Source organism: Megachile rotundata, chromosome 3 (genome assembly GCF_050947335.1).
Source record: "Megachile rotundata isolate GNS110a chromosome 3, iyMegRotu1, whole genome shotgun sequence".
Taxonomy (NCBI): domain Eukaryota; kingdom Metazoa; phylum Arthropoda; class Insecta; order Hymenoptera; family Megachilidae; genus Megachile; species Megachile rotundata.
This window is the reverse complement of record NC_134985.1, coordinates 10,688,229-10,716,198: the sequence shown is the minus strand read 5'-3', so window position 1 is coordinate 10,716,198 and position 27,970 is coordinate 10,688,229. Positions and strand designations below refer to the sequence as shown.

The following is a 27,970-nucleotide window of genomic DNA, read 5'->3' as shown; positions in this document are numbered from 1 at the left end:
AAAAGTTACGTTGCAGACAATTCTTTATTTTTTCTTTGGAAAGGTATAAAATAAGATTAATTTTATTTAAATTTACAATTTTTAATTAACTATGATTTTTAAATACGAATTTAAAAAATTTAGAAAATATTATAAATCGTCTACGAGTTTTTAAAAAAGTTTTATAACATTTCTATAAAGGCAACATTACAAGGCTCCAAGTTTCAGTACTCGGATAATACAAAACTTTTAATGGTTTTTTATTTTATTTTCATGCACTATTTCTTTCTTATAACGTTTTAGTATGTTCACTGCCTTTAGTAAAAACATTGTACAATTAAAGTAATCACAATGGCAGTGAAAATTTTTAATTTAACGACCATAATAATTTACTAAAATTTTAAGTTCGGCTGGACGGAAATTGCTTTCCTAATATTTCCATACAGTTATGACAAAACTGCTTATATTAGCCTATAAGTAAGAGCTCCGACAAAGAAGTGTAATGTACAACTGCCTTAAACAATTAACATTAAATTCAATAGTTAGCTATTCACGTAACAGTTCAATGAGTTTGTTTCACTTCTAACAACTGAGGATAGTTTTCAACCGCGTTTAATAAAATTCCTTCGATGTACGCCCTTAAATGTGTATTAACCTCTTGTTGTTCCTTTAAAGCTTGTCTCATCTGCAATAAAGAAAATAATAATGTAAAAAATAATACAAATCACGTAGTTTGTATTTATAATACAAAAACATACTTCAGATATACTACAAGGTTCACCATTATCTCCAGGAATTTGTCCATCCATCTACAGTAAAATTCAAATAATAAAGAAAGTGTCAAATACAAAATAATTTCTATTCCAACAGATTCAGAATTCGATTTGTTATAATAAGAATAAGAATAACGTACTTGGTCTTGATTCATGCCAGCTAATAATTCTACAGCGAGACTAGGTCCTTTTTCAGCAGTATTATTACAAGGATTTAACATTAATAGTTCATGGCCTGCCTGCAGAGCCGCTGCAGCTTGTAGTTCATCCCGTGCTTCTTCAAGACCTTAAAGAATAAAAATAATATTTTAAATAGTTTTCTTAGAAATTATTTTAATTAATTATCTTAACTAAAAACTTACTTTTATTACGAGCTCGAAGTTGTGCAACCTGTTGCACTAATTCTTCTATCCTTTGCTGATCTTCAATTTTTATTGAAAGTTCTTCTCTAGCAACTTCAAGCTGATAGTGAGCTTCATTAGCTCGACTTATTGCTTGACGTTCACTTTCACGTAAAGTATCTACTTCTCTTCTAGCTTCTTCAAGATCATTTTCTAATCGATTCTTCTCTGTTTTCAGTTTTTCGACTTGTTCTCGTAACCTTCCTATTTCATCTCTTAAACTAGATCCTTCTAATTCTATTGCTTGTAATTTAATGGCATAATTTTCTAACTGTAACTGTCGTTCACGTTCCAAACGACTTGCCCATTCTCTATGCCTTCGTTGTTCTGCCTGGAATATTAATATTAAATATATAGAAATAATCATTTGCAAATAAACAAAATATGGAAAGGAATCATTTCTAACAAAAATATATTTTGTTCCTTTACTACAATAATATTTTAATATAATATTGTAAAATTTATATTTATCACAGCTTGAATTTTTCACATTTTGAATTCATCTATCATTGTACATTAACAAATGAATCAATAAATTTTTATTTTAAGAATACATAAATATAAAAGTGTAAAAGATTTAATAGAATTACCTGAAGTCTCTCTTCAGCCCTAGCTTCAGCATCTTTGGCAGCTTCTTCCAACATTAATATTCTTGCCTGCAACGTAGCGTTTTCCTGTTTTGCCCTAGCATACCGCTCCTCCCCGACCGACTGAGTGTCTACTAAGGCATGCATTTGTTCCTGGATCATTTGAACCTAAAAATACATAACACAGCTTTTAAATATTTATTTATAATTTTTTGAAAACATGTTGTGATGACTGTTTATTTTTATTTTAACACTGAACAAACATTATTTATAAATCCTGACAACAAAATACGAAATGTATTAGCGCAAGCATCAGTGATGGTTTCCGTTTAAAAACCCGCGCACGGCTTACTTTACATTCTATGTGTTGTAAGTCAGTGACTCTCAAGTACAAAATGTGCAGTTGTATTATTCTTACATTTCTGTACAAATCTTGTGTTTATATTCATAGTATAAACCTTGAAGTAAAATTAAAGTTACTAGTAACCGGTATTATGCTCGTAAAATATAAATTTCAAATAACCTCATTTTATTCCCAATACATTTTCTAGAAGGCTATAATTAGATCATACCATATGTTCAATGATCACCCCGGCTTCCAACGGTGAATACCAAACGCAAAAACATGTGTAATTCAAATATAGTTAGCCATAAAACTTATGCTTATATGTAATAAACACTGTATTAAATCCCGTTTAAAAAATTGAAAAATCTAACAAAGTGACTATTTTTTATGTACTGTTAATTAAATTTTCTTGATTTAATATTCTAAGATAGAATAAATTTAAAATTCAGCCTTTTTAAATTGAAACATGTGATATGTTAATTATAATTTAAATTACTTTTTATAGAATTATACTAATTAGTAGTCAACAGACTATACTTTGTTAAATGACAATATTTCTTTCCTCATAATAAAATATAAACAAAATAAAATTTTTATTTTTTACTTTTTCCTATATTATAATTATCCATTTTTTTGTTATCAAATAAGCCAATATATCAATCCTTAGTAATCACTTAGGGCAGTGATAAGCGTTTCCGGTATCACACAGTGAATTACGAATAATATTAGTTTTGTATACGATATACTTCATATAATAGGGATTTATATTTATATTTTATACAAATCTGTACTCGTCGTTAGTTATTTTTACATTTTACACACAATATTTACACTGAATTGTAACTAAAGTCAAGTTATCTATAATAAAACGAAAAAGAATCACTCGTACAGTTTAACGATCCTAACGTGCTAGGAACTGTCTTACTTGTTCAGTAAGCCGAGGATCACGGCGACGAGGTAGTCGACTACCGCGTGAAAACGGTTGTCCAACAAATTGAAATTGTCCCTCCCATAAATCATATTCAAGGCCAGCCCCAGGTCCAGGAGACGGGCCCTCTCCGGAAGTTAAACGATTGTCGCGATCGTAACGTTCGATCGAACTTGGATCTGTCTGTTCATCGTAACTATTTGATTCCATTCTGAATCGTGATCTCTCACGTTACGCCTGTGTCAAGTAGACTCGTCATCCTCTTTGACTAATCCGATACAGCGGATTATTCCGTTAAAACAACGTGCAGGCATGCCGGTTGTCTATCCATCCTCCTCCGCAGCACTCTGTCACTAACCTAACCTCGAAATTTAGTGCGTCCACGTACGAACGGTGAATTCCAACAATAAACGTGCGGATAATCTAAGATGCACAGAGAGAACCACAACACTACGCGCACATCCGTTTCTTTGAGCGTACTTCGAATATAATCGTTCGTCTCAATCGCCCACTGTAAGCTGGGAGTAGCCGAGAGGCTATTTGTGTACTCCATACTCTGTATCGACTAACTCCGTTAAATCACATACGTATATTGCGCGTATTCACGTTATATCGAACACAGTTTCAGCTACCCCTACGCACATACTTTCAAACACTTCGCGAGTACCGTAGGCGCCTCTAAGGAATATCAACACCTAGGGGAAAGACCCCATTACCTGTTTCTTTTTAATTACCAAATATTTAAATTGATATAGCTTTCAAAGAAAATTAGAAAACTGAAAATTTTGAGTTTAGGAATTTGAGAAATTGAAAATCTGATTTAAAATTTAAAAATTTGGAACTTGAGAATTTACAGAAGAATATAGGAATTTGAAAATTTGGAGATTCGGAAATTTATAGAACGTTGGATTTAGGAGTTCTTTTACATTGTTAAGAAAAGATAAGGTTGAAAGTAAAAAGTTATAGAATACGTTTTACATAGTGTATCAAATTCGAATTATAAAATTACACAACAGTACTTCCTCGATGAATAATGTATGTATGGTAATTATTACTAATGAATCACATAATACTTGTAGTTTGATAAATGTCCAGCGATAATATACCTACGCCCCTGATCAATTTACATTGCGCAATTTATGTCGCAACCAAACATATTAACATTCTGTAAGGGATGTATATGTCCTATCAACTTGTATTTACTTCCAACAAAGTAATAAAACGTTACATATTTTAAACGAATAAAATACTTTGCACGACAATGACATTTTTTAATCCGTAAAATTTGTGTATTTTATTTGAGGTTATAAAAAAGTGAAACGGAGAAGTTATAATTTTTATATTTATCAGATACGTGATTTTAATTGTGTTTAAAGAGGATTATATTAAATACCTGACTTTAACAGTAAAATATTTTATATCGTTCTCGTTCCAAAATTAGTTCACGATCATTGATCGGCAGCGGTATGAGTACGTCCAATATAACGACGTCCACTCCTAGTACGTCCGCCAGTGTCAGAGTGTCCAGTGTCTGGTGCTGGAGCACTACTAGACACTGCAGCTGGTTCCCATTTCTGGTATATAACGCAACCAAGATAACCAATTACACCAAGAACGATCAAGAAATTAAGAAATGGCCAACCTGTCCATCCAATGAAACCACTTTTCACTTTCCTACATGTCATACTTTATACTTTACAATCAATGTGTTGTTTTCACTAAAATTATTAATTTTGAATGTTTTACATATGTACGTGAATAATTTTGCTCCTCAAAATTGATTTTAAGACTAGTTAATTTGATTCACTCCCACATGACCGTATTTTTACTGACATGCGTTTGCATTTGTTTCTTTTCAATGAATATACCGTGTGTACTATGTTTACATGTTGACTTTAATAAATTAATTTCAGTATTTTATTAAATACAAATAATTTTCATATTGATTTAAATATTTTTAATAATTGAAACTATTTTTGAAAGTTAACATTTTATTTTTATATTAGAATCTCTTACAAACCATATACTTTGTCACGTTATGAAAACGAATACGTCAGAAAAAATTATTCTTTAAATTTCAGGAAGAGAAATAAGCCGTTGAATCATGCATGATTAATGAAACTCTTGCGGTTCATATCACACGAAAATCGACGATCCGATTGTTATACACTCAATTATGAGGATCCATCTTCGTTAACAAATGAGAATAATCCTGTAATGAATATAACTCTAAAGCGTACAATTTATGTTAAAACAGAGATGGGCAATTATATTCGTACATGCACGGTCATTGTTAGGTAATTCAAAGTTTTAACTTGCACATATAGAAATTTCAGAATTTAAAAATTAGGATTAAATTTCTGAAAACTTGAAACATCGAAAATTTAAAACTTTTATATTTTTAGATGTTTGAAATGGTAAATTGAACAATTTAATATATTTCTGAATTCTTAAATATCAAGTTATTAAGTGTCTAAATTGTCAAATTAAAAAATTTGTAACTTCTATATTTTTAAATTTAAAAATTCAAAAATTGCTACGTTTTCAAATTATCACATTTTTAAATAGCTATACGTAAAGTTTAAAATTTGAAAATTTCTATATTTCTGCATTTTCAAATTTCCAACTTCCAATTTCTAAATCAACAAGTTTTTAGATGTTTACACATTTTAAATTTCTAAAAATTTGGAATTCGAATGCTACATGTATTTCTGTAACTCCATGCAATGCACCTTCATGAGTCACTAAATTTGCCCATCGCCGTGTAAAACTTTTGCGCCTTAATAATAGTTACCTCCTCGTTACGTAATTCATTCAGCGATTCGTAATCGTACGATTTCTTTCGTGAGTAACCATAATTAATTCCTCGTTTTAAATTTGCAATGCTTTGAATGCGTAAATAGGAGTTCATCGAAACGGATTTGTATGCGTGATAAGAAATTATGCTAAGTGGCCGTCGATCGAGTAGCTTCGTTCATTACCGTACCAGATACATCGGTGGCAACACTGACTTTGTTATCTGAGATCTCGACGATGCCTTCGTTTCTACTGTCGTCCCGTTCGCATAACGAATAATTTCCACGTTTCGGCCCGTTATCCGACACGAAACGATAATCGTCGCATCGCTCGCAGAACACGTTATAATCTTTATCTTGCGCGGCACTTGCATCGGAATAGAGAATAAATTCAGCGGGATAATTTTGATTCGCGTCTCTTTTTCTCCTGGTGGTCTACAGGTTCAGAAAGATCATCTTTAGGGGCCGCTCGGTCGTGAAATCGCTTGCGAAGGTTATGGGTTTAAAGGACTCTGTCCCCGCGATTATAATCCTGGATGTGACAAATGTTTGTACCCTCTGTTTATTACAATCGTATGAAACGTGATCGTTTAACCTTTCATTGCACGATTTTTGTACTAATAAATATGCAAATTACTGGTTTCAGACCTGATTACATTGAACTTGAAATATGTTGTCAAAAACAGCGAGCTACTTGTTTCTGTAACCGGTCTGCTCGGTTTCAGAAATGTTTGAAACTTGAGTTTATGTTTTTAACATATTCTGCTACTAGTCTATGCCATTTGTTTCTTTTCTTATCCTTGATATAACATTGATTAGTATCGTATACTTGAACTTTTAGTGTATATGAACTGGAAGTGTATTTTGTACTTTATTGTGACATATTCTATCGTATAGCACGCCATAGGTGAAATCATCAGACGTTATATTTAGCTGAATTGATGTGGTGCTGTAGAAACATAGTATACGAATATAGTACGTTTCGGTATACTAGGAATATTCTTTGGAAAGCAAATCGTTGGTATTGTGGACAATACAGAAATATGTCGTACTGATATATTGTGTTTGTTAGCGAAAGCCTACAAGTACTTATTAGTAATAATATAAATTAAACCGGAGTCTTCAGCGTACTTCTTAGAAATTAAGGTCGAGACGTGATTATGTACAAGCAAAGTTACTCAGGAGTTGATCTTTACAATAGACTTCAACCTCAACGAAATCGTTGAAGTGTGTCTCTTCGTAAATTACATCGAAAATATTTTTCACGAATATCTCTGACAATCATCGGTTAATTGTAGGAAAAAGTTGTTTAAAATATTATTCTTAACAACACATTTTAAGATTAATGTAATCAGAGTTGACACATATTGTATGTACATATGTATGTTTTAAAATTGAACAAAATTTATTTAAAGAGAAATGATATATATTGCAAACTTGCAACATGTTGAGAAAAAAATAATAAGAAATTGTAACTGGAAATAAGAAATTATCAACGATTTTATTGATTATAAAATTTATTATTTGTTTATGTTTAATAAAATAGAATTTCATAAAATGTTTATGCAACATGTTTGTAATAGAATGCAATGAAAGGTTAAATTATACGTGCGCGAAAATCATTGAAACGGTTGTTTTACATTGCTTGCAAACATTATGGGAATTTTTAAGATATTCCAATAGAATTTTGGAATTTTTAATTACTCCGTTGATAATTAAACGAGTGAATTATAATTAATAATTGATGACACGAGTGAAAATACCGTGTAATATTTTTTTAGAGCAATTATTTAAAGTAGTCGTAAAATAATACTGTATCATTTTGCTGAAACAACGAATTAAAAATAAAAAATAGAGATATTATCTTTTAAAAATTGAGAGTTTTTAAATCAACTTTGCTTCAAATTAATTCAAATTAATTCTTATTAATTCACCTGTATTCGTTCAATTCATCATAATTTCATCTTTAATTTAAACTTATGACATTATGAGTTCATATTAATTGAACACTTTTAATTAATGACTACTTTGCAATCATTAACTGAAAAATACTAATTAAAATTAACTTTTAATTTCACAAGTTTAAATTAAAAATAAAACCAATTCCCAATTAAAAAATAATTCAAATAAAAATGATCAAAATGTTCAACGATTAAAATGTAGATATTAATTAAAATACTCTTAATTATGAATTAATAAATCCAAAATAAAAAATTAAATGCGTTCAAGTATAACCCTTTTTTGAGTTAAAAAAAATGTGCTAAAATCATTTTGGCAACTTTATATTTACGTTATTAATAAGTAGCTCAATAAATGTTGACAGAATTCATTTTATTAGATATTGCATTTGTTGAAAAAAATACTGAATAATTTAATTTTTTGCACTGAGTATTTTCTCTTTCAATATCACGAATGACGTAACCCGTTTCTATTTATGACACGGTTTGAAAGAAGAGAGAACAATGCTGTATCACTAATCGAATCGCATACCAACCACTTCCGAAATAAACATGTCGCAAATAGAAACATATCAATTGCTGGCAATGTTCGACATATAATTTACGACTCTGTTAATCAAACACAAATAAAATGTAAAACCGTTTCAACGAATCATTAACATCTTTTTTTACGATAACCAATGTTATTCGTCTGTCGACGTTTTTGGTCAGTGGAGAAGATTGAAGTAAAAGGAAACATCGAATCTATAAGGTGAGTCATCTAAATGGAATTACTTATGTACCTCTCTTATTTGTTATGTGAACAATTTTTTTAGGAAAAAACAATTTCAAAGTAATGCAATTGTGGACAATTTTCTCAGAAAATTTTGTCAAGGTAATGCAATTTCTGTTATGAAATTTCAAGATCAAAATGAAATTATATATTTATTACGTAGGTCGATAGAACTATTCTGTGTTGGGGGAAAAAAAAAATACTGATCGAATTGAGTAACCTCCTTTTTCGAAGTCGGTTAAAAGTATTGAGGTACAAGATTTAAGTCGATTCATGAGGTACTTTAAATTAAAAAATATAATACTTTCTACCCTAATTTCTAATTTCAATCTTGACTCTAATTCATCATATCTAACACTATTCTAGCTATAATCACATCCTACTCTCATATTATCAGGTGGTAGCCTTAATAAAATTAAAAAATGATGACCTAAACACTGTATTATTGAATGTAGCATAAATAGCCTTAAAATCTTCTAAAAAAAATAAACAAAAATTTGTTTGTACAATTACGCATATATCTTGAAATAGTAACTAGAAAAAATCTCTCAAACAGTAACAAATAAGGCAGGTATCCAGGTGTCCCCATTTGTCCGAAACACTCAGTATAATAATCGAAAGATTTACCTGTGTCGGTTGCATCAATGTGGGTAGCCTAGCATGCAATCTTCGTCGAGTATCGCGAGATAAAGTTCGATAACAGAAAGCACCAATGACGCCCAAAAGCAGAAAAATGACTAAGAATATACTGAACCAAGAAAATCCTTTCGAATCTTGTGCTACATCGTTACAGTAGGATGAATAAAAATTTCCGGGATAAGGTGGGTAAGGACTGTATGGATTGAATGGAGGATACGGTGGAGGATAATACACATAAGGATGATGATGCGGTGGCTGCTGTTGCGGGAACCTAACATAATCTGGGTTGCTTTTCCTGGGAGATCCTGATCGCGGTGGCGATCGACAAGGGGTATTAGAAGCACACATTTACGAGCCTCATAAATTTATCAAACTCTCTCTTTTTCATCGGACACTGAGTTTGGAGTATACTTTCTGTTGCATCGATGGCAATTTTGTCTCATGATGCGCCGAACCATGAGGTTAAATGCTCACGTACATACGAATTTTAACGCGATAAATGTTAACTTCAGATCTAATTATATATGCATGCATTTGATTAAGGCGGGTACGCATATCACATCTGACATTATACAGGGAGTCACAACTAGTGTAGGGGAATAGCCGACGTGATTCTGAATAAGATTTCCCTTTGCAAAAATGGGGTTCGAAGCTTCGTTTTTGAATTGTTGAGGAAAAACGCGGACCAATCAGAGCGCGGCGATTACGCGCGCCCAGACGCGAGAGCGACAGCTTCGGATAACGCGTAGTTATCCAACGCGTGGTAATTCCACGCGTAGTAATGCAACGTGTGGTAATCCTACGCGTAGTAATCCAATGCGTAATAATGCACCACGTGGTAATTCTAAGCGTAGGAATTTAATGCGTGGTAATCAAACGCGTAGTAATCCAATGCGTAGTAATTCAACGCGTACTAATACAGCGTGTGGATATCCAACGCGTAGTAATCTAGCGCGTGCATATTCTACGCGTAGTAATCCAACGCGTAATAATGCACCGCGTGGTAATTCTAAGCGTAGGAATCTAATGCGTGGTGATCAAACGCGTAGTAATCCAACATGTGGATATCCAACGCGTAGTAATCCAACGCGTGGATATTCGACGCGTAGTAATGCAACGTGTGGTAATGCAACGCGTGGTAATCCTACGCATAGTAATCCAATGCGTAGTAATCCAACGCGCACTAATACAGCGTGTGGATATCCAACGCGTAGTAATCTAGCGCGTGCATATTCTACGCGTAGTAATCCAACGCGTAATAATGCATAGCGTGGTAATTCTAAGCGTAGGAATCTAATGCGTGGTAATCTAACGCGTAGTAATCCAGCATGTGGATATCCAACGCGTAGTAATCCAACGCGTGGATATTCGACGCGTAGAGTAGTCCAACGCGTAATAATTCTCGCGCTCTGATTGGTCCGCGTTTTTCCTTAACAATTCAAAAACGAAGCTTCGAACCCCATTTTTGCAAAGGGAAATCTTATTCAGAATCACATCAGCTACCCCTCATTTCAGGAACCTACACTAATTGCGAAACACCCTGTAAATCTTATGACTTTAAATCGTGTTAGAAAATCTGAACATGCCTGCATTTCTAAATCTGTAACCTTAAAATTTCTGAAGTTTCAAATTTTTCATTTAAAAAATAAAAATATGTAAATTTGAAACTCTGTCGATCAGAAAATCTGAATCAATGAACTTGAAAATTTAAAAGCACTGAGGTTTTTTAATTAACTTCTGTTGTTCTGTTTAGTTAAGTATTGACTAATTATGACAGGTAACTATAATAATGAAGGTACTCACTCTATGATTGAGATCAATGACATCATCCTCGAGGGAAACATCGCTGTACATATCGTCCGCGGGATCACAGTTGGAACCTCTGCCAGAGCTGTTAAAACTGCTACTTCGATAAAGTTGACTAGAAAACAAGCAACAATAATTAATCATTATTTCTGGCGTGCCCATTGCCTAACGAAGCGATAAAAATTTGTAGAAATTTAAAAAATTATCAATAAAGTCAAGGTGATTTAAAAAATATGTACAGTACGTTGAAAGTGAAATTTATGAATATTCGACGTTCCAGTTGGTTTACTCCGCTGGAAATATTACTATAAATTTATACTAGTGTAAAAACCAATCGAAAATTTCGCGAAAATAGAAAACCTACTATTTGACAGAATATTAAAATTAATATTGTATTTTACTAAACCCTCCTGCGTTTCTTTTAAGTAATCCATAATTCGTTTAATTATATTTTGATCTATGCTCTTAATTTTTTAAATAAATATATAAATAAATTTATAATGTTTCTAGTGTCCCTAAAATCGACATTTGAATAACTTAATAGTTATTCTTATAAAATCAGTAGCAAATTTTCAGGTGATTCTGAAAATAATTCTATGTATTCTTCTGAATAAAATATGATTTTCTATTTTTTAAAAAAATTCAAGTTTTCAACTTGAGATGTACTCTAATAAATTTTATTAAAAATTTGAAAAATACATAGATTGTTAAACTGCATCTTCTCAAGTTGAAAACTTTTTTAAAAAATAGAAAATCATACATCATTTTATTCAGAAAAATATATAGAACTATTTCCAAGTATCGCCTGAAAATTTGCTGCTGAAGCATTTTCCCAAGCTGAAAACTAGTTTAGAATATACATTTGTTTTTGAAAATTAATTTTTTTAAAACCTGAAAGTATTGAAGAGAACAAAATGTAGTGAAACCTTACGTTAACAAACTTACTCGGATATGATTATGAAATAAAATATTGTGCTCGGAGAACTTATAAAAGCGTAAAAGGAAACAGGATGTGGAAGTGCGTGTGCAGGTAGCAGTGCCCACGCTTTAGAAAGTCTGTCGTTTTGCGTTTCGTGAAAGGAAAGGAAGGACTTGAAAATTGTCAGAGTGAGAACACCCTAAGGTTCTTCCTATGAAATATAAATTCTTCGGCGGTGAGTTACATCGTTGCTATTGTTATCTCCTGACGTCAACTCTCTGCATTGCAAGTAACTGAAATTTTTGCTTTTGTTTTTGTATTCCTTCAAAGGACTTCTTCGCGTACGTGGGTAATATTTAAATTCGTTTATCGCCGTACAGATTACATACTTAACTTCGACTCGTGGAAACTTTTTGACTATCGACGTTTTCACGGTACAGTTAAAAAAGAAAACAACTTACGTAACGCGTTAATAACGTCTATTTGAAGCTACTATTTTCGTTACAAAATCAAATAACGGATAAATTCTTACCTTGCTAACGCATTTGAACTAAGTCTCTTCCTTCCGGAACTGAAAAACAAAGAAGACGGTCGTAAAGAACGTAGCTGTTATATATAAAAATAAAAAAATATATCTTGACTAATGAAAAATAAAGTTAAAATAATTTTAATGAAATTTAAATATATTTCCGATTACTTAATACGAGGTTATAATTAAACCGTGAATCGCGTAAAACATTCAATGACAATGTACTTTGGCAGAAGGAACAGATTTCAATTTTCACGGACGAATCCAATGGGCGAGGCAGAAAATTCGTTTTGAATCGGTATACAAAGCCAAGAAAAGACAATCTATAAATAATCGTGGTTAAAGATCGAATAATTAAATGGCTCTACCTTTGGCAAGCGTACAATGTGCGTTTTAAATGGTGCACAACGTAACCTGTTTTCTATGTACAGTGGTTTATTTGACAACGAATTTGAATCAAAGAAAATTATTAAATAAAAATTAAAACTAATTAGACAAAAATATTATGATACTGAAAGGACCCTTCTACATTTGACCTTGAAACGTCCTGTGAAGGTCATATTAAAATGGCGTATTTTTCTTTAGGTGGATTAATTCTTCAGAGTATCTTGCTTAAAAAACTATTAATTAAACTACGTGGATAAAATTAACAGTCTGTAAAATACTTTAAATTGAAAAACTGCGAAACACTGAATTTGTTAAAAAAATCTCAAATATCTTCCAAATTATGATAAGTTATCTTTTGATACTTTAATTCTTTTTTACATAGAAAGTTTTGAAGAATCAATTTCTGCACAGGACGATATATCAACGCATTAAAAAAATTTTATATGCATGTCACAGGGCATTTCAAGGTCATTGTAAGGTCAAATACGTGCCAGTTGATTATCATACAATTTTCATCGAAGACGTGTTTTCGTTCATAATTTTCTAAATATTTGAGAGTTCTTAGATAAACCAAACATATCTTTATTTGCACATCAAGATGTACAGTTCAGACTCCGCATTGAAAATTCTTTAATTAAAATAATATACGACAAACTTTCCATTCATGAGAGCGTTTTCTTTCTCTCAAGATATTCTATTGTTCTTTATAATAACAGCTCAAATCATCCGTGATCATCTGTAACGAATAGATAATCCGAAAGAAAGTGACTTGTTCGGTGACATCAAGCCATTACTTCGATATTGGATATTAAATTTAAACGACTTAATGGAAGCACTGTAAAATAACATTAGTGTCATATCAATTCAAAGCTTAAAGATAGATGAAAGTAATTGTTCTATCGTTTTGACAATATTTTACACACAAAATAGTCGGATTCACACAAAATATTCTTAAGTAGGATTAACTACTAAGCAAAGTAACCAGGTATTTATGGCATCAAATAAAGAAGATAATAAAAATTTACGCTGTCAGATTAATTATGAATTAATTTGAAAATATGAGTCCACAAAATCTGAGGGTTCAAAAATTTGAAAATTTGATAACTTCTAAATTTCTGAATTTCCGCATTTGATAATAATGATAATAGAGAAAAATTGATGCAATACAGTTACATATGAAAAATGACTTGCAAGGGGTATATGACTTGCAATGGTACCATGCAAAGGACAAAGAAAAATAATATGTAAAATAAATTTTAGTAAATTTGGATACATTTATTTGTTCCTCTCAATGAAATAAATATTCATTCTCCACAATAAAAGTGAAATCTTCCCAGTTCCTTATAAATCTTACATGTTCTATATGAGGTACCATTATTACATCTCACCGTTCTTAGCTCTTTAAACGTACTACACAGTTAACTATTAACATATAAATTAACTTTGTCATGTTTCATTGAAAACAAAACATATTTCTATTTTTGGCAGTGTTCCACATTAGGTGCAGTTACTCAAATTGATGTGCCATAAATGTCATTTTAATCACGCCCTGTTCCGAAATCACTAGATATGCAACAATCTAATAAAAATGGAATCAGTTAATTACACAGGTAGGTAATTGTTCTGCGATGCTGAACGTTATCCACTAAATTATTATGGCCTAATCGGAGATAATAGAATAGGAACGATTGTATACGTTATCTAGTGTGTTCTTCGCACACTCTACTCGTAACAACTTCCTTTTTACATCGAACGGATAGCTTTAGACATTTTGCCAAAGAAATTTAACGAGTTTTTTACAACTTGGAGTATCTTTCCCCGGGATTAAACAGGTTTCTTATCTGCTTGGGTCTATTAACGCGGCTAGACCGCGATTTATCAAGTTGTTTTGCAACGACGATATTTTCACACGCCAACCTCGTCATTGTTCCGCCTTCCGGATCAGCGGAAATTAAAGTCGCGCGGCGAATTCAATCTGAACCCGATAACCATAATACAGCCGACAATGCATGAATTTCGTTTTTACGTAACACGTATGTCATTTTTTGACGTGACATGAAATCAACCGTTGGTTTCGTTCCACATATCAAAGAGAATTCCAAGTGCACGTTAAATCTGCACGAATTTCCTTGAACGTGTATTTTTTGTTGTTTTATGTTGACACTATTTAAAATATTAGAAATTTTTTGATAAATGCATTTTAATTGACAAATTTAAAAATATGAGACCATCCAAAAAATTCAACGTTTATATGAATCAGTTGTTGACCATAAAAATTATTTAAATGACAACAACTTTACAATTTTTTAAATCTCTGACAACTACTGCAAACTCAAATTTTTATGTTTGAGAATTTGTTATAATTTGTCAAATTAAAAGAATAGATATATATACCCTAAATTCCTGCATCTAGATTGCTATATCATATGCTCCAACAATACATATAAATCACATATGTAAATCACTATATACCTATATTAATCATGAAACTGCAACAAATAAAAAATGGCAAATATTACATTTAAAAAATAAACAATATTATGAAAAATAACATTCAATACACAATATACCATCTACTTTTTCTTGCAAATTTTTAATAAAGAAATCAAGTAAAATAATATTATTGAAATAATATAACTTACCAGGGTGGTGTCCGCCTAAGTGAGGTTCTTAACCAAGAATGCCTTCCTATAGTTGAATTGGGGCTCCTCGGATTTCTATTTAAAACAGAATCAATAAAAGTAGAATTAAAAACAATGATATACAGTATTTACTAATAACATTATATTATCGTGTAAGTATTTGCAATTAATGTAAACGTTGTCTTGTAACTAATTAGTTTCTTTACCTCCATTCGCGTATAAATATGCCAGATAAGAGACTTGTATTTTACAATTGCATACAACACAATTCTATTCAATATCGTAGCATAATACAGCACGAGGGGAAACAATCGAAAAGTATACATAAGTACATTATAATTACAAGGCACGTTTTGAAAGTTTAAAGATAATCGCATGTAGGAAGTAAAATATATGCAATACATTTGTAACGAATATAGAAGAGACTGTAGTAATAATTCCGCTAACTTTTGCAAAGTACAAAAGATACCAGATTCAATTTTCTCTTTTCGCGTGAAAGTTTTTCTACGCATCGGATCAACCTACCGAAGCATTAATTTAATCGTGGGAACAGATCTATACGAATGATAATCATACCAAATGTGGGAAAACTGTATTAAACTCCGAGTTGTAAAATGCAATGCCTATACATGGTTTCGTAAAGCAAACATGTCCGACATAAACGTTAAAAGCAGCGTACATTTCGTTAGAACACTTTTATAAATGCAATAACGAAATTAATAAAGATTCCTTTCATAAAGATTTTGCTTACAGCAATATTAAAATTTTATTGACAGTTCTAGAATTAAATACTGTACTACTTAGAATTAAGTAAGAATACTGTTTGTAAATTTAAAAATTTGAAAATTCACTCCTTCACACTAACCACATAAATGGAAACCATGTATTAAAACTGCACTACAAGCACAATTTTATTAATTCACACATATTCATAACGATCAAAGCACCCTCTATTGTTCTCGGAGAAAGCTTGAACTTATCGAATTTGAAATTTGAATTCGTTCGCGCGCAAAGTAACGCCAATGCCTTCGAACCAGTGGTATCAATATCGCGGGGAAAAAACCGTCGATATACAGTTGTATATATAGAAACGAGGCAACGAACTTACCTCAGAGAATTGGTGCCGGTGGGTGAGGGTGCAGAACTGCTACCACCCGGTGAATCCACCCCGTCATCGGCGTCACCTTCGACCGACCCGAAAGCTTCGTAGCTCTCTTCTTCGTCGTTTCTGACAGTTTTAACGTCGCACGACGGTGTAGAAGCAGCATCGGTATGTTCAGGACTAGCTGAATAATGGCCAGAATCTTGGAAATTTGGGTTGTCCAGATTCTGCAGGTCGGCCGGCATAGAAAGCGAGGGCGGACCGCTTTGGCTCCATTCGGCAGAAGTTCCGTTTACGCGACCACCCTCGTTCTCTGCGTGATATGATTGCCGGCCGCTCGTTAAGATGGCGTCACCATCACGAGCTACGTCACTGTCGGACACGACGACACGCGATGTAGCCACGCTGTTAGCGGGTGAGACATTTACGCCTGGCGAACGGGAGCTTACCATTCTTCGTTATCGGCCAGATTGGAGACGAAACTCGATGAGGTAAGAAAACAGAGAGAGGGATCACCGAGAGAGAGAGCTCCTTCGATCAGAGGACGCGCCGCACCGGTAGAACCGGTCACTACTGAAAAATGTTCTAATGAGTCACACACTCAAAACGAAAAGAGTAGGATGAATAAGAGGAGGAACGTAACACCGAGATCTTCGTGTTTTATCTCTTTAACATTCTTAGCTGGCGAATGTAACGGTGAATGATTTTTACATGTAACGACACTGCCTATTCTTAGAGAGTAAACGCGTTATGATCTATGTAAATGGGATTTGATAAATATGCCGCGTTACCTATATAGTCACAGTTCGAGAAAAGCGTGAGAATCAAGAACAGGAGTCATGGTACAGTGAGTCAGACTCAACAACATATGAGAAAAGTCGAAGGAGTCACTTTGTTACGTTATATGTACATCGGTCAAAGTTAACAGATATGAATTTCTTTTTCTTTTATGTCTGATTATTATCATGTTCTTTCTAACAAAGGAAGTATGGATTCCGCACAAATTTTGCATACTTTTAGATGACGAAAATAAAAATTTTGTAAAACTACAGCGTGCAACTTCTCAAAATAAAGGAGAAATTTATATTTACGTATTAAAAAAAAAAGATGAATTTGCACCCCCTGGATTTGTAACCTACCCCGCTACAATACAATTATGATTCCGTGCTCTTCTAAATCTTTCTTATTTTGGAGAACTGTTCGCTACGCATGCGCAAAATCCTTATTTTTGGCGTTCTTGATAATTATGCAAAGTTTGAACCAAATCAGTGCGTGATTTGCATCATACGCTCCCTTTGTAATAAAAAGATTATTTTGGAAAGTAGAGGAAATGATTGTATCGTGACTTCCTCAGTTTGGCGTTTTATTTTAACTTTCAAATATTTGTTGAAAATCGAAATGAACTATTAATTTACAAGCAGGGACTCCACTTCTGTAAATCATCCAAAATTAAAAATAAAATACTAAAAGAAACGGGAAAATGTTTTCTTATTCACTTTATAATTAGAGAAATTTTAGGTGTAGAGGAAGGTTTCACTATTCTTGTATATTAGAGTACATGAGATTTACCATATGTTATGTTTAGTTTGCATGTACTTTTTATCAGAGTTATAAAAATATAATTATAATACTGATTTGAAAAATGTTAAGATCAATTTAAAAAACGTTAGCAACTTTTAATTATTAAATATTATAAAATTTAATATGTAACTTCTATTTAATTTATTATATTTAATATTTATTAAATATTTATTAAATATTATTTATTATATTTAATATGTAACTCGCTATATTTGTAATAAATATTAAATCAAATTTTTCCGAATAAATGTTTAAAACACAAATGTCTTCTTCCCCTACGTCATCATTTTCCTTAGAAAATACAAGTCTTGTAATAATACAAAAGAATGATTAATTGAAAATAATAAAACAAAGCATGATTATACGTTGCTCACTGAATCATTTTTGCATAAAACTTCAAACATCAGAATAAAGTCAAACAGTTATTAAATATTAATTTCATCTTAATTAAATCCGAAATTAAAATTAACGAAACAGATTTATGGTTTTGAATTAAACAATCTCAATCATATTTAATAATTACAAAATATAATCGTTACATGTTTTGTTCTGCTTAAGTTTCTAATACGCGTTAGATATGAAGGGTGTAAAACACAAATCCCGTTTACTTCGATATATGTTACTTTATCGGATGCTATTAATATAATCGATTTTCATACTCGTGCAAAATGCACTTGACAAGTTCGCACACAGTAAGCGAAGCCATATTAATTTAAGGCAGTCAACGAGATAATCGTTAAAACTCATCATCCGCTAAAAGCGCATTTTAATAATCGTGTTATTATCGAATATCACTGCTCAAAACACAGCCAAAATTTTCTCCTTTGAATCCATCTAATTTGCTAATTTTAAAATATCTGTTGCAACGTATAACATGCTTTTTTCCAGCAAAAATATAACCCAGATGATAATACATATCCCCGCTATATTGTTTCAAATGTGAAATACATCTTTTATTTACAAGAAAGCTATCCACTTCCTGTGTTCTATTTTTATTTTAAATACATTTGTAACATGAAAATAGTTCATGTCTAGTCCATTGTATGACGTAAAACGTGTACTATTTTTATTAAACGATATAAATGACATAATAATGTGGTCAATAATCCTATATACGTATCTTATAGACATTTTGTACCAGTTCATTATTTTACCGTTGTTACGTTGGTAACTAAGATTTGTTAAACGCGCATGCCGCGAGCGACAGATACATCGAATATTTATCTCATTGCAATGTTTCGTTTATAAACCAACTACGTAATTATATTTAAATTTTTATATGTACGAAAACCAGAGTCTAACCTACATGACTTTAACGAAATTTCTCGGTATATCCATTATTTATTTATTTGCATCGGCGCGTAAATAAATAGATAAATTTTAGTTCGGATAAAAATGTACAATATATTGACATTATCGCGACTATTTACGAAAATTATCCGTAAGATAATTAACGTTTTGGTTTCCAGGTACTTGTCACTCGGAACGGAATGCGTGGATGCGTTTCGAATCGCAGGGAGATTCCAGGACGCTATTTAGAGCAAGCTCGAAAGTGTAGACGAAGTATATTTTAGCGCTCAACAACGTATAATACCTTAACCTTAATTATAATGGGATGAGAGTATCATTAACTTTGACGCTGATCAAACACAGTTTTGCTTAATCCGGATAATGTCTACTTGGTAGTAGCGTATCAACATAAACATTTGGCATTTTAAAATTCTAACCATTATTCGCTATAATACGTTGTACATGTACAGAATACCATTTACTTTACAAAAGATAAATATTTCCTTGTCGATCAATTGATACTTTAAATACATTCATTTTCAAATTTATTGCATATTAATTATTTACCATTGTCAACAACTTAATACCATTCGTTAGTATTGAATTTGAAAAAAAGCGAGAGTAAGGATGACAATAAACTTAGTATCATATCGTTCGATGCAGTTTTATATAATAATTGTAGGATGAAGTTTGAAAAAAGACATTTCCTTAACATTATTGGCCGAACGTTGACTCACCTTGAACCGAACAATAGGTAACCCCAAAGAAATTCGGACACCGAGATATTCTTCAGTTTCGAATAATCAATTACAATCAAACGAACAAGTCAATTACAGCCGCTTCAACGCGGAAGGTACAGAGCATGGAAAAAGAGACAAAATCCGAGGCAGATGCACCTTCCTAACTGTCACCTAAGATAAACACCTGTACACACCAAACCACGATCTAGTAGACGCATATAAAAAAAACCGTCACAATAATAGCGTACTTGTCGCAACAGACAGATGTACCCGTCAAAACAAAATAGTTAAACAAATGTCGAATTTCAAACGGCAGACGGAACGAACACAACGATCTCGTGGCAATCGTGGACAAACTAAACGAAAGCACGACTGAACCATAACGCGAAAACGATCAGCCGAGAGGAGCCATAGCAGGTACGCATGCGCAACGAAACAGGAATGTTCATGAATACACGAATACAATTACTATACCTATACACACCACGCTAAACATCACGGTCGTACCTACAGGTACGAGAAAGCACCAGTGTCTCTCAAACTATGGAGCGTTGACTTATTTAAATTTGGTTAAGGTTAAGACTAGGGTGACCATTTAGTTTCACCGTGAATTCTGTACAGAAATAGCGATTGGTTGTAAAACAGAAAGGTTGTGAAACAGAAAGGTTAAAGCGTTAAAATAAATGCAAACATATTTTTTCAATTATTTAGAATAAAACTTAACGATCTAAAAATCGGTGTAACTTAAAACTTTTTAAATGAAACTGTGAATGTGATTCAACGTACGAACGTTACGGTTGATATTTTAATTCGAGAGCGTCATGATGAATGCAAGTCAATTTTCAAGTTCTCAAAATTCCAAATTTCTCATTCCGCAAATTAGCATTAATTATTTTTATTTAAATTCTGTAATTTCCAAATTTCTAAATTTGTAAATTTCCATAAGCTTAAATTTTGAAATTTTCATTTTTCCAAATTCCTGACTCTCAAAATTCCTAAATTATCAAATTTTTATATGTAATAAATACAGAAATTTTATTTCTACCTCGCTACGGTCTACGCACACAATTTTTTAAATCAATTTAAATGCTTAAAAATTAGTACGAATGGTCATCCTAGTTAAGATCGTTTATTTTCCACGTTTTTCAAACCTATTAGTTGTTTCGTTAATTTTCATAAATGAAAATTAGTAAACTCTAACTAGTTCCGAAAAACACTCGTTTGTATCATCATTAAAAATAAGTACTTGTTTTTACGTTTTTTTATGATGTAGTAACTTCATCCGAATTTTTCTTATAAACCTCTTTATAAACTAATTCCTGCATTTGCATTCTGAGCAGCATCCTTCTATCTGCAGGTAATGCTCTTATGTGAGGTAAAAGACTCATAAGGAAATAATAATTGTCGTCGAAACGGTTGCCTTCTAAAGGATCTACCGGGAGGCCAATATTAGTATCACTGTCGCCTATCAACACTTGTTCAGGGGAAATATTTTGTAACATCATTTCGTTTTCAGTTAAATTATCGGAAACACTTTGGAACTCGAGATTGTCAAAGTTTTCTTCAGGTTCTTGTTTCACGTCTATATGATTGACACTGTCGATCTTTAATCCGTTGTCGTTATTCATCGACAGTAGATGATTTGCAATCGAGTTACGGTCGTCAACATTTCGATTTGACACCGACGAACTTTTCAGCATCAGTCCATCGCCTTCACCTTCGCTTGGTACTCGATCGTCATCTTGACAAGGATTACTTCGCTCCCAAATCGGAGGACGAGGTAACATTTGTTCCTTTAAAAACTGTAAACTTTTGAAATGTATCCATACCGGCCTATTTCGATGAAATTTACTTTTACGATAAACTTGGTCCTTTTTTAATTCTGCCCGAAAAGTGTCCCGTAAACCTTTCCACTTCGCTTTTAACACTGGTTCTGAAAAGATGTGAGAATAATTAATCTGTTCAGTTATAACGTTGTAATTCGTGAGCTTCGACCGAATGGGTAAAATAAATTATATTTTTAACCGATACCTCAGACCGCCAATACATACTGTCAATACTTTTTTATATTTTTTGTATATTGACAATATGTATTTAAATAAAAACGAATAATTTACTAAATAACTATCATAAAATACAAATAATGATTTCAATAGCAATACAAATAATGAAAGCCATTCATAAACGTGTTACGTTAGTTAAAATTTATTGACTGTGCTTACGCGCATGCGTCTGTCAGTAAACAGCCCATACTTGCAATTTAAATGTACTTGTGCATTAATACCGTAAATAGCAGCAAATTGTAAGTTATCGATAATTCCTAGATTAAAATTTTACGCGACTATAAATTTTCTACATTAAATTAAATATATAAGTTGATTAAAATTATAATATATTTTAAGTCATGATAATGTAAGAAAGTGAGGTTAAGTAAGGTACTACCCATACAGGCGAGTAAAACTGTATAACATTATGCCTTTTAGGAACAGGTAGCATCTATAACTTTTAAATAAACGTTATATACATTTTCGTGTCAAAATTAAAGAAAAAATCATAATATAGAAATTTCTTTTAATCATGAAAAAAGTGTTGTATATTTTATAACAGAATAAAGTTCAAAACTAGCAAACAGATACGCAATAAACACTTTGAACAGTCTTCTTATAAGTATATAACTAAAAATACATAATTGACAAAAAATTATTTGTATTACTGATGATAATTAGAATAATTGGTGTCAAATAAGAAAAATCGTGCGAGGTAAAATAAATTGGGAAATTTGCGCGCGAATAGCATGAATAACGTGATAAACGATTTCATCGGTGCACCTACTGGGCAATTTGAATATCGATGCAATCTCCATCCAAACGCGGTTCGTCACTTCGCGATTGTGATAAGAGATATGCCTTTGGTTCCAAAGTGCTGGCCGCTTATATACTTCGGCGATTAGCCGATTCGCATCCATCTTCACTTCGTCTCTCATATTTATAAATTAAATAAAATAAAAAGAAAGAGCGAGTCTTTGCGATTTTTTGACAAGACAAAAAAACACAGTATTAGCTTGTCAATCCGATAGGAACAAAGTGCGGGCGAATACTAGCCGCTGGGATAGCGATTAGCGCGCAGGACGCTCTCCGGTAACGATCGATTCGCGTTTCGCCCTCATCTTGCCCTTGCTAGCGCGAGTAACTTCATCTTTCGCGTTTCATAGGTGGGGTAACTTGTCATTTTGTGTTGACTACGCGATGAAATTTGTAAACCTCAAATTCCTCAATTTCTACATTTTCAAAAATCGGAAGTTACGAATTTCTGAATTCCAAAATTCTTAAATTTCTGTATTCTGAAATATCTAAATTTCCAAATCCCTAAATTCTTAAATTCTCAAATTTCTAGATTTCCAAAGATCTACACTTGCAAATTCCAAAATTCTCAAATTTTTTAATTCTTAAATCACTAAATTTCTAAAGGCATGAGTTTCCAAATTGTTAAATACTCAAATTCCTTAATTTTTATAACTTAAATTGTCTATAACAGAAATATCTGTATTATACAATTTTAATGTATTTCAATTTATTTAAATTGTAAAAAAATGACACTCAAATATCTTTTTTTGGCAATTACTTCTTGTTCATTACTTCTTGTAAAATTATTAATTACTTATGATTTGCATACCTTTAGTTGATTAAATACATAAACAGTATGATATCACATTATTAAATTAATAGACACTTTTTTTTTTCAAATCCATTAAAATATATTATTTATATAAAGCTACTAATATGCAGATTCTAAAATATTTATTTTGTGAGAATACTTTTTAAAAAAGATCAGAAGGACATTTCTTCTCATAAAAATTTTGCAAGAACATACTTTTATTAACAAAATGTACCAATTTAAAAACAGAATTTTATACTTACAAAACATGTGAATATTGTACTTACCGATAAAACTGTTGTTACTGAAAATAAAATAGTACATTAACGATAATGTTGATATAACGTAGGAATATACGTAGGAATTTAATATGCCATATTTAAATGTACATCATGAATTGTATCACCTTTTCATAAATTGTTTTCTGTTTACTAAAGAGGTGTTTATATAAATTTTGGAATTTGAAACTTTGAAAATGAAGAAATTGGGAATTTGAAAATTTTTAAATTTACATATTTAAAAATTTAAATTTAGCCAAATGAAATCTATCTAGAACTTAAATGTACATATATATGTATATATATATACATAATTCAAAATAATGTATGCTTAAACATTTCAGAAATTTAACAAAATGAAGGATTTTGAGTTAATAGCACAGGGTGCTGAAGCTCGTGTGTACAAAGGTGTTTACTTAGGAAAACCAACATTAATAAAAGAAAGATTTGCAAAGAAGTATCGACATGCTGATTTAGATACTCGCCTTACAAAAGACCGAATAAAAGCCGAATGTCGCGCTATAGTTAGAGCGAAAGCGGCGGGTAATTAAAAGGAATAATACAATGATACCATTTTATTTTAAAAGTACATATTTCAATTTATTTTTTTTTAAGGAGTAGCAACACCAGCCATATACTTAGTAAATTTAGACAGACGGTGTATTTATATGGAATATGTAGAGAATGCAATAGTATTAAAAGATTTTATTGATAAAAATATTTCAAAGAAGTCAAATGTTGATCATTTAATAAATTTTATAACACAAGGAATTGGAATGATTATTGCACAACTGCATTCAAAAAATATAATTCATGGAGACTTAACTACTTCAAATATACTTGTAAAAGACGTTGAAAATATAAGCATAGAAAACTGTAATGGTATGTCATTATTACAGGTTGAATATAACAATTAGTAATACATTAATAATTAATATTTCTTCATTTTTTAGCTGTAAATAATTTTGTTATGATAGATTTTGGATTAGCTCATGTAGACTCAAGCATAGAAGATAAAGCAGTTGACTTATATGTTCTTGAACGGTCATTACTTAGTGCACATTCAGAATTACCTCAATTATTTACAAAAATATTTAGCATTTATCAAAAGTATTATGCAAATAAAAATCAGTGTAAAGAAATTATTTCTAAATATAATGAAGTGCAGGCTCGAGGACGGAAACGATTAATGATTGGATAACTTCAATCTATTTTATACTTTATTGAACACATCTCTTTAATTACTTTTAGTAATTTATATATGCAAATATTTGAATAAATCAATTTTCTTGTATGAAACTAACAAATTATTTTTTTCTTGTGCGTATCATTGTGAAAGCTTAATTAATTTTTTCATTTCAAATTATTTTTATTGAAATACTAATAATCTTATACATATAACAACTTTATCTTATAATTAAATATCTGTATAAACAATTAGCATTAAAACATAACAGAAAGTTACATTAACATCTAAAACCTATTTTGTACATAATTATTTTACATTTGTTAAAAAAGTAGCTACTACTATTCATATTCAACTATAAAATATTTAAATAGTGGATAAAATGTTAGGTATAAAAATTTGATGAATAGTATATAAAGTATTAAATGTAACTAAATATTGAGCAATATGATTATTAAAATTTTTATTTATATTAATTACCTTTATATGTGTACAATTTAATTTGGCATTTGCAATATGTGTATTTTTATAGTAATGATTTGTGGCACTTATTGAAATTAATGACAGAAAAAATTTTTGTAATAAAAGAGAATTAATTTCTTAAAAAAGATGCTTAAGGTTTTATATACATAAAAATAACTTTCAAATGAATAAATATTTAATTTCATGGAACAAATTATATAGGTAAACACATGACATTTTACAAATAAAAAGTTCTATTGTACATTTATTAAGTGCTCTGAAAGTTTAAAGCCCAAATAACTTATACAAGATGTGAAAATATTTTTTCATCTGTTCAAGATAAATTGCATGAAGCACTTGATTGTTAAAAAATATTGTACAAGTTTTTTTCAGTCTAGTCACCACTGACATCATTGAAATAATTAATCAAAATGTAATCCAGAATATATAATGATCCATGTAACCTACACATAATACTTTCATTGTAAAAATGATAAATATTAAAAATAGGTAATATTAAAAATTAAGTTACCAAAAAACCAGCAAATGATGTCATAAAACCTTCTTTAGTTAATTCCCATATACCACCAAATTCTTCCTCATCAATTTGTTGAAAATTACTAAAATATAGGTACGTAATACCAGCATTGACTAGTACAAATCTGAAATAACAAATTTCCAAATACAATTATATTTATATTATAATTGTATGTTATTCAACATATGAAAGACTGACATCTATAGTGGTATTACTTACATTTCAGTTTCTTGCAAAATGATATTTGGAATTTACTGTTATAAAATACTTTATATAATATGTAAGTATAACTTTATTGGTAGGTTGAGCACAATAAACAAACAAAACAGTTTATGTAACTCTTTTTTTATCTTAATTTGCTATACCCATCAATGAAGTTATGCCCACCAGTCCTAAAACACTCTGTATAATATAGTTGTGTGAACATATATATTAGCTCAAACATTATCACAGTATGTATATGTTTTAGAAATTATGAAACAACAAATGTTATACTATTTAAAAAAGAATTAATTTGCCAAGCTGGAGTTATACTATTACATTTATAAACATTTAATTGAGAAATATAATAAATACAATTTTTTAAATACTTTCTTCCAAAAATATAATAAAAATAGCATTTATAGCTAAAAAGTTAGCTATAATTAAAATACACAATTTAAGAAAATAATTCTTAATTAAGTTTTAAAGAATGAAATTATAATTTAATTATAATTAAATGAAAGTGGATGGATCCTTTAACACTTGTAAAATGTTGTTAACTGAATTATCAAAATATAAACTTTCACCACCATGAATTTCAATCTCCCATATGTCAATGTAAAAATATATGTAATTACAACTTACAGTAATAAAGCTATGAAACCTTTTAAAGGTATAAGGCCCCATGCTATACCAACAATAATTCCAATTACTTGTCTAGCCCAATATATAACGTCAAGAAATTCTTCCTATAATAATAAAAAATATGCAGTGGAAAATAAAAATAAGAAATTGTTTAATTAAAGTGTGGTTATGTTTACTTTATCTGGCCATTCGGAATTTGCTGTTATTGCACGTGTCCAAACACTTAATTCACATTTGCCACCGTTTCCTATCTTTTCAGATTTCGAACGCGACATTTTTACACCTTCTCAACTTAATGTAATGAAATATATTATAAAACTTCTTAGCATTTCCTAACTAGAGATATCATACTCAATTTATTCTCCTAAATGTTCTCTTTTAGTGCTACACCTGTAACTCTTGAATTATGGAAATGTGCTAGATTTTGTATGTACAACTTTTCACGCACGCGCATGAAGATATTTAATTTAAAAAAGGGCTAAGAGTAAAAAATACATTTGCCAGGATACGTGTCCAGCCAAAAGTAAAACTCGTGCAAGAAGCGGAAATTCTTTCTCGCAAATATGTAGGAAATACAGATACGTTATATATTTCGTTCCGCAGATCATATCTTTTGGACGATGAGTTTTCGTTTATACTGCGCATGTCGACTTTGATTGGTTACAATTCAGTAAACAACAGCCTGGCGCAAGCGCCTTAAGTATCGCCAGTTATGTATACCGAGTGGGCAAAGGTTTCACAGATTTCAATTCTTATTAAACAAAATATTTTCTCTATATACAAAATTCTTTTAACAAGTTATGCTACGTGAATATCTTAAAAAATTAAATAC

At 31.1% G+C, this 27,970-nt stretch overlaps 5 protein-coding genes and 1 long non-coding RNA gene across 14 annotated transcripts; 2 read left to right on the top strand and 4 right to left on the bottom strand.

Moving 5' to 3' along the window:
- Positions 1–5: 5 nt before the first annotated feature.
- On the bottom strand, positions 6–20,313 carry nuf (rab11 family-interacting protein nuf). Of its 4 annotated transcripts, XM_076529935.1 has the most exons (11): positions 20,172–20,313; positions 17,013–17,136; positions 16,570–16,935; positions 15,462–15,536; positions 12,436–12,474; positions 10,982–11,099; positions 1,744–1,908; positions 1,115–1,484; positions 893–1,038; positions 738–788; positions 6–664 (listed from the first exon to the last, which is right to left on the bottom strand). In XM_076529935.1, exons 3-11 carry the CDS (start codon positions 16,806–16,808, stop codon positions 542–544), a joined length of 1,326 nt encoding a protein of 441 aa, XP_076386050.1. In that variant the 5' UTR covers positions 16,809–16,935; positions 17,013–17,136; positions 20,172–20,313; the 3' UTR covers positions 6–541. The 4 variants fall into 4 exon arrangements, with proteins under 4 accessions (XP_076386050.1, XP_012137788.1, XP_003702200.1 ...); XM_012282398.2 differs by having other exon boundaries at positions 16,570–17,136; XM_003702152.3 differs by having other exon boundaries at positions 16,570–17,133.
- Positions 4,904–10,933, bottom strand: LOC143264134 (uncharacterized). 2 transcript variants are annotated; one of them, XM_076529938.1, is made up of 3 exons: positions 9,167–10,929; positions 5,809–6,244; positions 4,904–5,226 (listed from the first exon to the last, which is right to left on the bottom strand). In XM_076529938.1, the coding sequence occupies exons 1-2, from the start codon at positions 9,524–9,526 to the stop codon at positions 5,960–5,962; spliced, it is 645 nt and encodes a 214-aa protein (XP_076386053.1). In that variant the 5' UTR covers positions 9,527–10,929; the 3' UTR covers positions 4,904–5,226; positions 5,809–5,959. The 2 variants fall into 2 exon arrangements, with proteins under 2 accessions (XP_076386053.1, XP_076386054.1); XM_076529939.1 differs by lacking the exon at positions 4,904–5,226 and having other exon boundaries at positions 6,102–6,341; positions 9,167–10,933.
- On the top strand, positions 8,155–9,048 carry LOC143264135 (uncharacterized). The gene is made up of 2 exons (XR_013037648.1): positions 8,155–8,518; positions 8,583–9,048. It is a non-coding gene; the product is annotated as an uncharacterized LOC143264135 (long non-coding RNA).
- LOC100881084 (uncharacterized) lies at positions 19,694–24,183 on the bottom strand. 2 transcript variants are annotated; one of them, XM_003702070.3, is made up of 2 exons: positions 23,007–23,157; positions 19,694–22,107 (listed from the first exon to the last, which is right to left on the bottom strand). In XM_003702070.3, the coding sequence occupies exons 1-2, from the start codon at positions 23,155–23,157 to the stop codon at positions 21,437–21,439; spliced, it is 822 nt and encodes a 273-aa protein (XP_003702118.1). In that variant the 3' UTR covers positions 19,694–21,436. The 2 variants fall into 2 exon arrangements, with proteins under 2 accessions (XP_003702118.1, XP_012137785.1); XM_012282395.2 differs by lacking the exon at positions 23,007–23,157 and adding an exon at positions 24,116–24,183 and having other exon boundaries at positions 20,568–22,107.
- On the top strand, positions 20,474–26,219 carry Prpk (TP53 regulating kinase). Of its 4 annotated transcripts, none has more exons than XM_076529937.1 (4): positions 20,474–20,591; positions 24,451–24,649; positions 24,722–24,988; positions 25,060–26,219. In XM_076529937.1, the coding sequence occupies exons 2-4, from the start codon at positions 24,463–24,465 to the stop codon at positions 25,305–25,307; spliced, it is 702 nt and encodes a 233-aa protein (XP_076386052.1). In that variant the 5' UTR covers positions 20,474–20,591; positions 24,451–24,462; the 3' UTR covers positions 25,308–26,219. The 4 variants fall into 4 exon arrangements, with proteins under 4 accessions (XP_076386052.1, XP_076386051.1, XP_003702186.1 ...); XM_076529936.1 differs by lacking the exon at positions 20,474–20,591 and adding an exon at positions 21,835–21,954; XM_003702138.3 differs by lacking the exon at positions 20,474–20,591 and adding an exon at positions 22,370–22,476.
- On the bottom strand, positions 25,991–27,740 carry LOC100878481 (GEL complex subunit OPTI). The gene is made up of 4 exons (XM_003702131.3): positions 27,315–27,740; positions 27,139–27,242; positions 26,287–26,416; positions 25,991–26,218 (listed from the first exon to the last, which is right to left on the bottom strand). The coding sequence occupies exons 1-4, from the start codon at positions 27,411–27,413 to the stop codon at positions 26,177–26,179; spliced, it is 375 nt and encodes a 124-aa protein (XP_003702179.1). The 5' UTR covers positions 27,414–27,740; the 3' UTR covers positions 25,991–26,176.
- Between the last annotated feature and the right edge of the window lie 230 nt (positions 27,741–27,970).